General features: G+C 38.9%; 2 protein-coding genes across 2 annotated transcripts in view; one reads left to right on the top strand and one right to left on the bottom strand.

The window, feature by feature from the left end:
- The window catches only part of LOC137981046 (uncharacterized), a 36,588-nt gene extending 33,565 nt beyond the window's left edge, over positions 1-3,023 (bottom strand). The window contains exon 1 of the mRNA XM_068828416.1: positions 2,902-3,023. The gene's annotated coding sequence lies outside the window, so the exon portion shown is untranslated. The remainder of the gene's footprint in view (positions 1-2,901) is intronic.
- Positions 3,024-5,976: 2,953 nt separating this feature from the next.
- The window catches only part of LOC137973873 (uncharacterized), a 62,931-nt gene continuing 56,407 nt past the window's right edge, over positions 5,977-12,500 (top strand). Inside the window, exon 1 of the mRNA XM_068820771.1 lies at positions 5,977-6,242. Within this exon, the coding sequence (XP_068676872.1) occupies positions 6,167-6,242 (76 nt within the window). The 5' untranslated portion in view covers positions 5,977-6,166. The remainder of the gene's footprint in view (positions 6,243-12,500) is intronic.

A 12,500-nucleotide genomic window follows, 5' to 3' on the forward strand; every position in this document is an offset into this window, starting at 1 on the left:
TTTTTAGATTGAATTTCCCGCTAATGAGACTCCCACAGGACTCCGATGACCAATTACAAGAAATTAAGCTGACGTCATAGGGTCACCGAACCGGAACTGCCTTTGTTTTTTGACCTAATTCGCGGGAAGGGCTAGTCTAAAAATAAACCTACTTGTGAAAACGCCGTTTCACAGACGCTGTATGGAAGTTGCACGCTCCAGGATGGGCTCCTGACAGCGGCACATACCTATATACTCCATATCTGGCAGTACCTCGCCCGGGGTTAGAACATATGGATATAGATCCTTTTCGGTTTGTGCACCAAGACTTTGGAATTCGCTGCCTTTAGTACATGAAATCAAACTCTTCTGTTGACATTTTTACGAAAGCTTTTTATTGATTCATTTAATTATTTTATTGACTGTGGATTTTGCGATGATAGTTTTGGGGTAGTTTTTACTTTTTCCTTTGTGAATAGCTTGTAAAGCGCCTTTGGATGCCTGCAGAAACGGTGCTATATAAATTGTTTGTTATTATTATTATTATTATTATTATTATTATTATTATTATTATTATTATTATTATTATTATTATTATTACTCGTCTCACGGTTTACACCGGTACAATCTTCTATCCAGTTACAACCCATAGCCATTTATAGCAAAATGCTTTTCCAACGCTGATTAGTCAATGTCCATCACTTTCCTTATAATAAGAGCTGATCCCAAAAGACTGGCTTTCTGAATAACGTCCGTTCCAATGGAACATCCCAATTTCTCTATATTTCGTTTTTCATTTCCTGTCATAGTTCCAAAAGTTCCAAGGGCAATTGGTAAAATTTTAACATTCACTTCATTCTTCCAGAATTTTAGAATTTTTTATTTTAGATCTGCCCACGTCCATCTTCTCTAGCTGTTGTTTCACTACCACTCGGGTATCAAATGGGCAAGCCAGCATCTTTGTCTACTGCACTTGCAAACAAATTCATCACAGTTTCTGCTCGGTTATTTGGACTACACTGAATTCAGGAACATGATCCTCCTAAAGAATCCATCAATACGGCCATCAGATGGATTACCAGCTTCCACCTTATAAGAGAATGGTGGCCATCAAGGTGCCCAAGCCGGGAATTCGCCAAGGCACACTATAGAGACTGCAAGATAAAGCAGCACCCCATCTTAAAGCTGACTCGGTTTTCTGGATCCAGCATTGCTGATTCTGAACACGATATCCCAAGGGTTTAATGTAGCCAGTTACATAGCTTTGCCCGACCGTTTCGCACGAACATACAGTATCTATTCACAAATATACAAAGTCTGTGTTCATATAATGTATGGTGGAAGGCAACACGGCTGAATTCAACTGTCTTAAGTTTTGTAGATTGCCAAACCGTCTCCGTGAAGGCTTTGGTTCGTCTGCCACTTGCAAGCGGTGAGAGAAGATTCCTGCTAGATTACGGCACCTCGGTACGGCATCCCACGGAATTTAAGCGCGATGATCGCGTGAAAAACAATTATCTATATTAAAGCTGGTGATCTCTCTCAGTTGGTGTGATCCCTTACCGGCTTTACCAATATACTTAGAAGATTACTAGGGGAGGGGTGGTCTTTTCCACTGCGTATCTGCGTATCCGCGTATCCACTTCCGACTATACTTAGAACATTACTAGGGGTGGGTGGTATTTTCCACCAAGTATACGCGTATCCAGCCTCTTCAGAGGTGCAGCTTCAAAATGGCAAGGTATTCTGCAGTTGAAGATTGAACGGTTCGTTGAATATTGGCAACCCATTGAACATTGAATGGTTCGTTGAATATTGATGTTGAATATGCATTAAATATCAAATTGAATTACGATTTCTGTATTGAAATGAATTGAAAATCAGTTTTGAATATTGCTACAAACGGCTTGCCATAGCCTCATTGCAGGTTAACCATAAGAAGTCTAGAAACACCGAACATAAGGACTTTGGCACCGAATATATATTGACAAACACACTCAATTTATGAAGACGTCATCAAATATAACGGTTTTTCAACCGAATATAATAAAGCACTGATTAATATTGATTGAAACAAAGTTAGTAGTGAACCGAGTATATATATATACGCACTGAAAGTGCATATTTGTACGCACGTATATATATACACAGAAGCACCAAGTATGAGACAACAACCCACTATAATGACATAAGCATTGAATGTAATGATATAACCAATGCAACCAGTAGAAGAAAATGAAGTACCGTAAGACATTCCTGGCGTTCCATAAACTAGGAAACTCCGTTCAAAATATTCTTAGGCTTAGTCTTGTCGCAAGACGATACTAGGGAATGTCAAGCGACTCACAAAGTCAAGCCCATCCAAGGGCACCCAACGAGCAACTTAAGCCAAAAGCCTCTGAGAGACATTTGTAGTCGCCTTGTAATGAATACAGACTGTCTAAAAAGATGTTTTTATCACCAAGAAAAATTTGATCTGTTCGGATATCGTAGCTGAAATTTGAAAGTCTCCGAAAATTTTAGGGAATGAAATTTCCATTTCAGAAATTGCTAGCTGAACGTTACCTTCTACGAACTCCCTATCGAACAATTTGCTCGTTCGGAACTGCTAGGTGACCTTTATCCGCGCCAAAAATTGCAAAAATATCCCTTCCGAAAACGTAACGGACTACTTTTCCCTGTTTGCGAATCTTTTAAGTGATGTTTTAGTAGAAAAATCTGCAGCTGTTTGGCAACGTAGAACCGAAATTCTTAGAGCAGTTTGACTCTCCCGAACACATAATTCGGCGAAGATTATCGTTGGGTGCCCGTGCCCATCGCCCAAAGCTTACAATAAAATCCGCTCTGGTCGTCTATCGCTGTTATCTTCTACTTTTGAAGATGACGACGTAGATTGTACGGATTTATTTCAACCCGGCTTACCTGTTGTGTAGATTGCCAGCAGTCACTTCCTAGTCAGTCGCCGCTTTAGTCACTCAAGCGATCGGAATCCCTTCCTTGCGTGAGTAAAGCGGTTAAGCGTCTCTATTGTCTTGACCGACATGACGTCACATAGCAACGAGTCCTGTGAAGAAGCCATCGAAGTAGAGAAAACAAAGGGGCAATATAGGCTTTTGTTCATTGTTCACCGATTTTTGCGGGTGTGCAAGCCGTAATATTTATATTGGCTGTGAGTAAAAGTTTTTATTGTTCTGCACGTGTCATACCCTGGGTACCTGAGATTTTGTCGCGGCACGCTATTTAGGCCGAGAAACGAGCGGCGAAGCGGCGCGAAAAACCTCTGGCATTTTCTATGCTGGATGAACCTTAACCTTGTCAATCACAGCGGTGGTTTTCAACTGGGATCACCTGCACAGTCACGTGAAATGGCAAAGACAATTCTGTAAACAAGAACTAAGGGTGCGTTCCTTTGGACTGATCCGAAAAAGGATTACGTCTGCGATGTATACTAGCCTAGTCTACCTCGCAGACGTGATCCTTTTTCAGCTCTCCTCAAACAACGAATTTTCCGTATGCAGCCACGGCAACATTTCGGGCCCATTCTTTTTTATTCTCCTTGTTAAATTAAGCTCCTATCGGGGGATCCAATTTTATTCCCTTCAGCATTTCCACACTCCCTTACGGCGATTAGAATACCCACTCTCCCAGCTTTTTGGCATTCTGAACGCGCTAGACCACTTGTCCACGGAGTTCTGTTATTACGATGTGAGCAAAAATTTAGTTTGGAGTCAAGAGGAAATAAAGAAGGTAAGAGAGTACATCCGAAATACACGCTCTGTTTCAGGGATAATTCGTCTTAGGTTATTTTTGGCTCACTTCCGCGTCCCACGTGGGGTAGGCAAATAGCCAATCACATACTGAGATCAGCGTACACGCGTGGAGGGGCAACGCGCAAGGCCACGCATTGAGTGAAATAAGATGGCAGGCGAACTCAGGATCCTCTTTGTTGGTGAAGAAGAATTCAAGACTTTCTCCGTCACAAAAGTATGGGGCAAATGGCCAAAGAAAAGGAATCTTCCCACTTGGTTTTTGCTTACCCTGGGTGCCAGAGGTTGTATTTTTCTTTCGCAAGGAGCGGTTAAAACGGAGAGGTGAAAAGTTAATCTCGTACCCAGATCTCACTCATTATCTGGGTACGAGATTAGTGAAAAGTAAGAACATATGTTCACGGCGGTTAAGAATCTCACTTCCATGATTTGTGATTATGAACACGGTCGCTGATTGATTTTCATAGTCAGTGCCAGTCTTTTCCGAGTAAAAACAATCTAACTCCTAATTTCACTGGTTGAACGGCTATAGTGCTCCCCAGTGGCCACACCACAGAGTTTTCGCGGAAAATCAATTGCGCTTAATTTAATGCTGAGAAATCGTGTCGTTGAATTGATATTTCCACCCCCTTACAGTCTTGAATTTAATTCTTGTGAGTTTTGTTCTAGGTCGATGAAGGCATATTTGAGACAACACGAACGGTTTTCACAGAACTTGCGATAATTCAAGGTTTGCAAACAATCACGCCGGCGATACTTTCTGGATTTGTTAATTGAGCATTAACTCGGCAGGTACAAAACACAGGTCACAGGTCATTGTTTTACCAATACAGAAAGTATCCTAAACATCCTTAAAAGCTAACCTTAGGCCTCATTAGGCCTAAACAAAAGTTTCTAGGCCTAAGGTTAGCTTTTATGAATGTTCAGGATACTTTCTGTATTGGTAAAACAATGACCTGTGCCCTGTGACCTGTGTTTTGTACCTGCCGGCATTAACTTTTGCACAGCCTCGCGAATCCTACTACAATCCTTATGTTGTAAATTTATATTGTGAAAATAGAGGTCAAGGTTGTTTTGAACTGGCCCAAATAGGCCATTTGCACTAAGAGGTCATGTGACATAGTTTTCAAGAAAATGAAAGCTATATGATTTTGCCTTCGAAAAACGATTAGTGGGTCATATCTTAAACATAATAATAGTGATTTGGTTTTTCAAACCCGCACCATTTTCTTAAAATGAGTAAGTTCCTCGCTGGTCACGTGACCGAAATGTGATTTTTTTAAAATTATGAATTACTTCTTTCTGAACTCAAGCTTTGCACTTAAACGTCAAGGAGGATGTTGAAAAAATTATGTCCTAACGTTTACAGCACATCTGAGCGTAACTATTAAACGTTTAACAAGATATAAGCAAAAGTAGTTTTGGCCGCCATATTGGAGGGCAAGAGTATGCCCTCCAACATGGCGGCCAATACAAATCATATTGCTTTGTTGAAAAATCAAAGTGCCATAAAATATCTTCCTTAAATGCGTTTCCTCTCAAATTTCGGGTGTAAGCTAATTTTTATGTGCTCTGTCAATTTTTTGCATCAGCAAGATTCCAACTAATTGTTTAAAGGAAGCAATGGTCACGTGACCTCTTAGTGCAAGTGGCCTATACCGGACTCTGCATCTTGGGAACGTAAAAGTTGAAATTTGAACGTGCAACTTCCTCCGAGCAAACTGCCAATCAAAACACCAACATTGCGTCAAAAAATTGCAAAGTGGCGCGCAAAATAATGAACAACCGGTTTTACTGTAAAAGATCAAAGACCATTAAAAGCAGAGAACAGTTCAAGAAAACATTGAAAATTTCAAAAGACACCAAGAAAGGGTATCCGAAAAATGTTATTAACACACCCTATGAAGTGAATTTGAAGGAAGGAAACGGGCTCTCCATCCAAGAAAACGAATCTCGCCCGTCGCCTTCAAGTTCCCGTCGAGATGGCATGATGAAATGGAATATAATTTCTTAGCGCCAAAAAGACGGTCGAATAATCTTCATAAATTATAATGGACACTGATTCCTAACCAGTCTCCTCTCAGTTCGTTAAATTTCTGTTGCTCTAAGTGATGCTCCAATTTCCTTTCTGTTGCTCTAATTTCTGTTCCAAATTCCTTTTTTTGTAGGCTTAATTTTGGCTCTGGTTTCCTAAATTCTGTTACAGCGATTCAATAAAACGAACAAGATCTTCATAACAGAATTTGAAACATGATTTTGGCGATAACTTCATAGACCTGACACGACGCATGCGTTGTGGACGGATTTATCACCTAACAGTACAACGTCACCGTTTTCGGCGGAAATTTACGGATGAACGACGAAAGTGAAATCCGTTATTTAGAGCAACCTTGAAAACACCATATAACGTGTATAGAAACATGGCACTCAGAGCTGTGTACAGGGCTGGAACAGAGAAGGGTCCGTCATTCCCTGTACGCGACAGGGTCAACATAGGTAAGCAGTAAAGAACGAGTAATGACATAAACTTGCATATAATTTATGCAGAGAGCTATGGCAAACTAACTCACTCAGGGCAGATATTTTCTCTGTCCTTGGGTGATGCACAAAAAGTAGTGTCTGATGCTGTTGATCAGCGAAAATTCTTCATCCATCCTTTACATTCACAGATGTTGATTTCTTCTTACCTTAACAACGAAGAGATACTGTAATAGACGTTCGTTGAAATAGGCCATATCACGGCTTTGGAGGCCATCTTGACGAGTAGGCAAACGTGTTCGAAATAACAGTATTTCTATGGGAATCGGCGTTAACGTAACTTGAGAATACCTTTAATGTATAGGAAAATTTGTGAATGATAAACATTAGTCGCTAACCAAAGAATTTTACTGTCAGAATTTGAGGATCCAACCTGCACTAGAATTTGCCTAGCGAAATTTTAAAAAACCCTTACATTTGTCAGACGCATAAACTTCAAGCGGTTGTACGGCAAAATTTAAAATCCCGCTGGGCAAATTCTCAAGCAGTTTCCCGTAGAAACACTGTTATTTCGGACACGTTTGCCTACCGTCAAGATGGCTTCCAAACTGTAGTAAGGCCTACTTATAATAGACTTAAGATGTACATGTATGATGCCACCTCAGCAGAAACAGCCATAAGTCAAAAGGAACGTGTTGGAACGTGTAGATGTAGATTTAGATAGTAATTTGTATGTAAGGGAATCTCTTCTTCTGATGTGTTTTCCAGTGACCCAGAAATTTCTTCTGATCATGCATTATTGCACAAGTTCCCCAAACTGACACAATCATTGAAAGAGTATGTGTTGGAGAAAACAACTGTACTTGAAAAAGAACTAGATGCTTCTGTGAAGCATACACTGCGTTGCCTGTGGTACGTGCTACAGAAAATCAGAAGGCACTGAATTGTGTGGTATTGAAATACAGCATTCCAGTCTCTGAAGAATAACAAATAAAAGAGAAGTGAGAAATATTGGCTTCTGGGCTGACATGTTGATAATTTTCAAGTTCCCTCACAACTTCTTTTCACCACAAGTGTGCCCTCTGAGCATCTGAAAGCTTTGTAATACTAAACTTCACTGAAGTCAAGCCCTGTTTCGCAGGGTTAGGGTTAGGATGGGAGACCAAAACAATAAACCTCTCATAAAAACAGAAACATCTGACCGAAAATACTATTAACGCTAACAAATGCGAACTCAGCAAGGTACAGATTCTGTTAGCTTGCTTTATGCAAAACAAATATTGATGAAAAAGCAAATAACTATTGATACACAGTTTTCAGAAAGAGCAGAAGGAAGTTTCCCGGACGGCCGATCGAGAATAAAATATTTACGACATGAAAACAACGTTAATTTTGAACCGTGAATATAGAATATAAAAAGTTACGATCAGCGACAAACATTTTGGGAGATTTTTGCTACGTTCAAGTAAATTGCAAAATCGAAAGTGACATGGCCGGAATTCAGCGGGCGCCGTGATTAAGTTACCGCGGCATGTTTACTCGCCAAACAGTGAACAGGGGCACCCAACGAATCTGTTCCTCACATTATCTGTTCCCCAGAGGAACCTTGCTGGCTGGCAAAAATACAGGTGTTTCGATGAGCTGGCTGGGAAATTTTGTTATTGATAGAGGTTTTGCCTGGGAATTACTGACTTTTTCTAGCATTTCAACCCGAGCTGGCTGTAGAAACTCTGAAGACTGAGGACGACTAAAAAAAAAAAAAAAAAAAAGAGAAAGAAAAAAACCAACTCATTCCCTCTCCCAGAGAATAGTCACAAACATACGACGGCTGGTCAGAGTAATTGCGCTTGCGGAAAAAAAACCTGTTTTGTCCCGGTTTTGTCGCTTTTGTTCGGTCGTTTTGGATCAAGGGATTTGAAAGTGCGCGGAATTCCTGGCTGGGAAATAAATTTGATCAGCTGGCTGGGAAACCAACCAATTTTATCTAGCTGACTGGGAAATTTCTTGTGTGTCTTGCTGGGAAAAAGGAACAGATAATGTTTTCCCAGCAACACTGAAAAACACCTGAAAATGCCTTAATAACATTTATTTTCATTAACTGGGGTATAATGAATACATTTTACAACAAATTGGTCGTTGGGTGCCCCTGAGTGAAGCATCTGTGTCAAATGATGGCAAGATACCGGGTTTTTGTAAGTTTCTTTTTCTGTCAAGTGTTATAAAGTTTGACAATGACATGAGCGAAGTCAAAACAAAGATCACAATCGCCCAACTCTTGTTTATGCAAAGTCAAAATTTACTCTCCAAGACGCGTACGACATTATTTATCACCAGGTAATTCCATCATTTTGGAAATAGCAGCTACTTTATTATTCATCTGCGTCAAAGTTTTCGCTGATTTTGGGGCTCATTTTGTTGAAACTCAAGCACGCTTCCAACGGGCCTGTGAACCCTTCCTGCTTACAGAGCAATACTAAAAAACTTCTCCCATATCACATTTCAACCTTAAGCTCGAAAATTCAATACACAACATGATATTATAATTCACAAAGGCAGAAAATACCACAGAATCCTTTTACAGCGAAATATTTATTGAAACAAACAACATATTTGCTCTTAGAGGCGAAAACCTCTTCCTATTTCATTGCGTGCGTGAAGACAAGAAACTCGATCGTGTCAAATTACCATATACTTCAGGTAAATATTATAGCTCACTTTGATTTCGTCTCGACGGGCGATAGATTGTTGTCGAAGTCCAGTGCTCGTCGCTTTTGAGATTCCTGCCTATTTTATCCAACTAACTTTCCATTATTGAGCTCCATAAGGGTATATTTTGTTTAAGGATCCACTAAAACGCCATTCGCGTTACATGACTTTCGACGCCATTGCAGGCTAAGTTAATGATTCTACTGTGTCCACCAGAGAAATCTACGCAGTTCCACTACCCTCTTGATCCTAAGAAAATACTCGCAGAAGGCTCTGTCCACAAAGACACCACTTACCAGGGGAGTGACAGGCAAGACTTTTACCGACACAGAAAAAAAAAAAAAGAAAACAAACAAACTAAACGCAGACCTCGACTGGGTTTGCCATGAGGCAACCCAGTAAAAAAGAATTTTTTTACTTTATTATTCCATCATTCATAAAGTACAAACTCAGTAACGCCAAAGCCTGGGGCTGATACGGCCTGTGGTCAGGATGACAGAAATTATTTTACATAGAAATGAAATTTTATGTAGAAATGAAGATTAGCAAAATTTTGGATAAGAACTTTGTACCTTGTTTTATTTGTGAGGCATTTTATATTCTGTGTGGTTTTTGTACTGCTCTAAGCGGTTTTCAGGGAGTTTTAGCTTCGGGGAGACACATACAAAAAACAAGCATTTTTTGATTTACTTACATTAGGAAAAGTTGTGAATACATTATTATAAACTAGTGAAAACTTTATGCTTAAAAACAGTCGTCTTTCAAGAAGCAACTGACATCAATGATGTGCTAGGAAAGACATCACTTCTAATTGGAGTGAACCCAGGTAAAATTGTCTGATTTCACAGGGCTTGAAATTTGCGAAAAAATCCAGTCGCAATTTTGCGACAAGATACGAAAATGTAGTCGCAAAATCATCGCGCTGCATTGTGTTGTCAGCGGTGTAGCAAAACAAAATATGAGCCCACAATACTTGTGTTGAAGTAAACCGCTGAAAATGGCGAATGATATTGAAGGAATGGAGTTGTGCACGCAACATCGCAGCGAAATTACGCTACAATTACGCTATCTTCAGATTGAAAGAAAACTCAAGGCGAGAAACAATAATTTTGTCATTTCTTCATTTATTTTAGTAAAAAGAGCAGCAAAGTGGCAACTGCTACTAATTCTTTTGTTTCGAAAGAGCGAAGATGAGAACAAGTCGCAAATTTGCGACTTCTCCAGATTTTTTAGTCGCAAAGGGAAAAAATTCAGTCGCAAATGCGACTGTATTGGTCGCAATTTCAAGCCCTGTTTCATACTAGTTATTGGTTTTGCCAGACGGAAGTGCACTTCAGTTTATAAAAGGCAACGTGGCCGAAAACTTGGCATTGGAATTGTGGCAGTTCTTTGTGTATGAATAACTACAGAACTAAAGGATTAATGTACTACACTTTTCCCAGTGATTGTGTGCCTTAAAAAAGGCTATAGGACTGTTCTTATAAACGGAAATATTAACTGGAGAAAGCATGTTATATACAGCGGTCACTGGAGCTCGGGAAAACGAGGGAACAAGGATCATTTGCCAGACACAATTTTCCCAAAAGAATATGCTCCTGACCTGGAAAAAAGTACTCCATAAAACTATCCAAGGAATTAAAAAGGAAAATTGACTGTACAAAAATGGTTCTTTCGTTGATTTTTGTACCTTAATATATGATTCATATTTCAGTCAGTGCGTAAACATTAATTACGATAATAGACATGCAGGCACGGTTCCGGATGACCTTTGCAATTTTAAGGTGTTGAAGAAAAACCAGAACAAGTTTGACTGTCTCGTTAACGAGATGTTACTCATTAAACAATTAGGACCGTGTTTAAATGTACATGTACAATCTGCCTCAATTTGTGCAAAGGTCTTTGTCTGACTTATGCAAATTTAATTAATGACTCTGAACTCATATTCACTCTTAAAATCGCATAGTTAATTTAGTTTCCCTTGACAATGGCGTCAAAACGTCAGACTCTTTTATTGTTAGTTTTTGCTTATATGAGTTTATCTAAATCACTGTTGATTAGAATTCATATTTGATTATTAAATGCGTGATATGCTGGTAATTTACTTATTTGCTAAATTTCAGAGTATTGTATTACTATTTAGTATTAACAGTTTAGAATAAACTGACTTAAGAGACAGTTTCTGAAAGTGCTCCAAAGCTTTTTTTCATATTAGTTGCCTCTTTTAAAGTGTCTGGGTTTCTTTGCATTGTTTACATTTTTATTACTTTCATTTTTTAGAAATTATATTTAAAACCATGATGAATCAAACGCTTACTTGCTGTTATGACCAGTCCTCAGAAGTGCTTTGTTGAACATGAATGTATATATAATCTTCCAATTGTAGATCGACATAGTTAGTCTGACTCATCTTAACAACTCTTGAGTTTTATCTGCACAAAATATTTGCTCTAGTTGTTGTTGTTGCTCTTGAAATTCTGAAATAGGCTGCCCCAGTGTGCAATTCTCTTGGTTGAAGTTATTCGAGTGATTGGCTATCAATGAGGAGTGCCATTTATCCTCAACCTCAGAAGGTGCTTTGGAGTTCTGGGTTAACTGGGAGATTTATTTTTTGTGAAGTCATGTTTGTTTTGTTCTCTGTTCACATAAGCATAATTTTCTATGACAAATGGTAATAAAATCGTGAGTGTCTTTTTTTTTTTAATTTCTCTAGAGTTTTAAGAAATTCAGATTTGATGAATTGATCGGGCATTTAGACAGGCCATCTACTACTTGAGAGCTCATGGATGAAATATCTCTTATCACCCAGTCACTGTTTTCATCAATTACACTTCAAACTACAACATTTTTCTTTGATTCACATGTCTTGCTGATTTTGCATTTTTAAAATATTTGCTGATATGAGCAGTAGCCTTCAAGTTAGCTTTTGCCTCTTTCCTTTTCTTTAAATTTCATTGATGCTACTTTTGAGCGGCTTCTGTGTACAGGTTAAAGATAAAAATATGTGTTATGAAGTGTTCCAACAGTAAAAATATGTCAATAACATGACAACAGAGACCACGCTTTCCGACAGCATATTTGTAAAAACCTTTCTTAGGAGCATTGTAGATGAACAAGACAGGAACAGTTCATAACTTCAGAAGAAAAACTCTTTAATATGCTTCACTTGATAAATAAATGACTACCATCTTTGAAAACCTTGTTGGTTTTCATTCGTCTGGAAGAAAACATTCGATGAGCTTTGCGAAATTGTCCCATCATTCCCTATTGTCCATTAGACTGATTTCGCCTGATAACATCTATTGAAATCTTGGGAAAGAGGGAAGTATTGCATTTCCATCCAGCTGTTGGTAGTGGGATGTCCTATCTCAAAAGGGCTGTTGCCTTAAAGCTCTTCTTGACAGAGATTGTTGAGCAAAGCCAGGTCATCTTTAAATGGTAACAATTTTTGTAACAATTCACTTTTAGTCCCGGAAACTTTAAATGTAAGACTAAATTACAAAGTTCTCCCAAGTTTTTTGTGTTGAGCTATTCAAGGGAATCATCATTTATGACTTTTTTAATACTGCAAAA

Source organism: Montipora foliosa, chromosome 1 (assembly GCF_036669935.1).
Source record: "Montipora foliosa isolate CH-2021 chromosome 1, ASM3666993v2, whole genome shotgun sequence".
NCBI lineage: Eukaryota > Metazoa > Cnidaria > Anthozoa > Scleractinia > Acroporidae > Montipora > Montipora foliosa.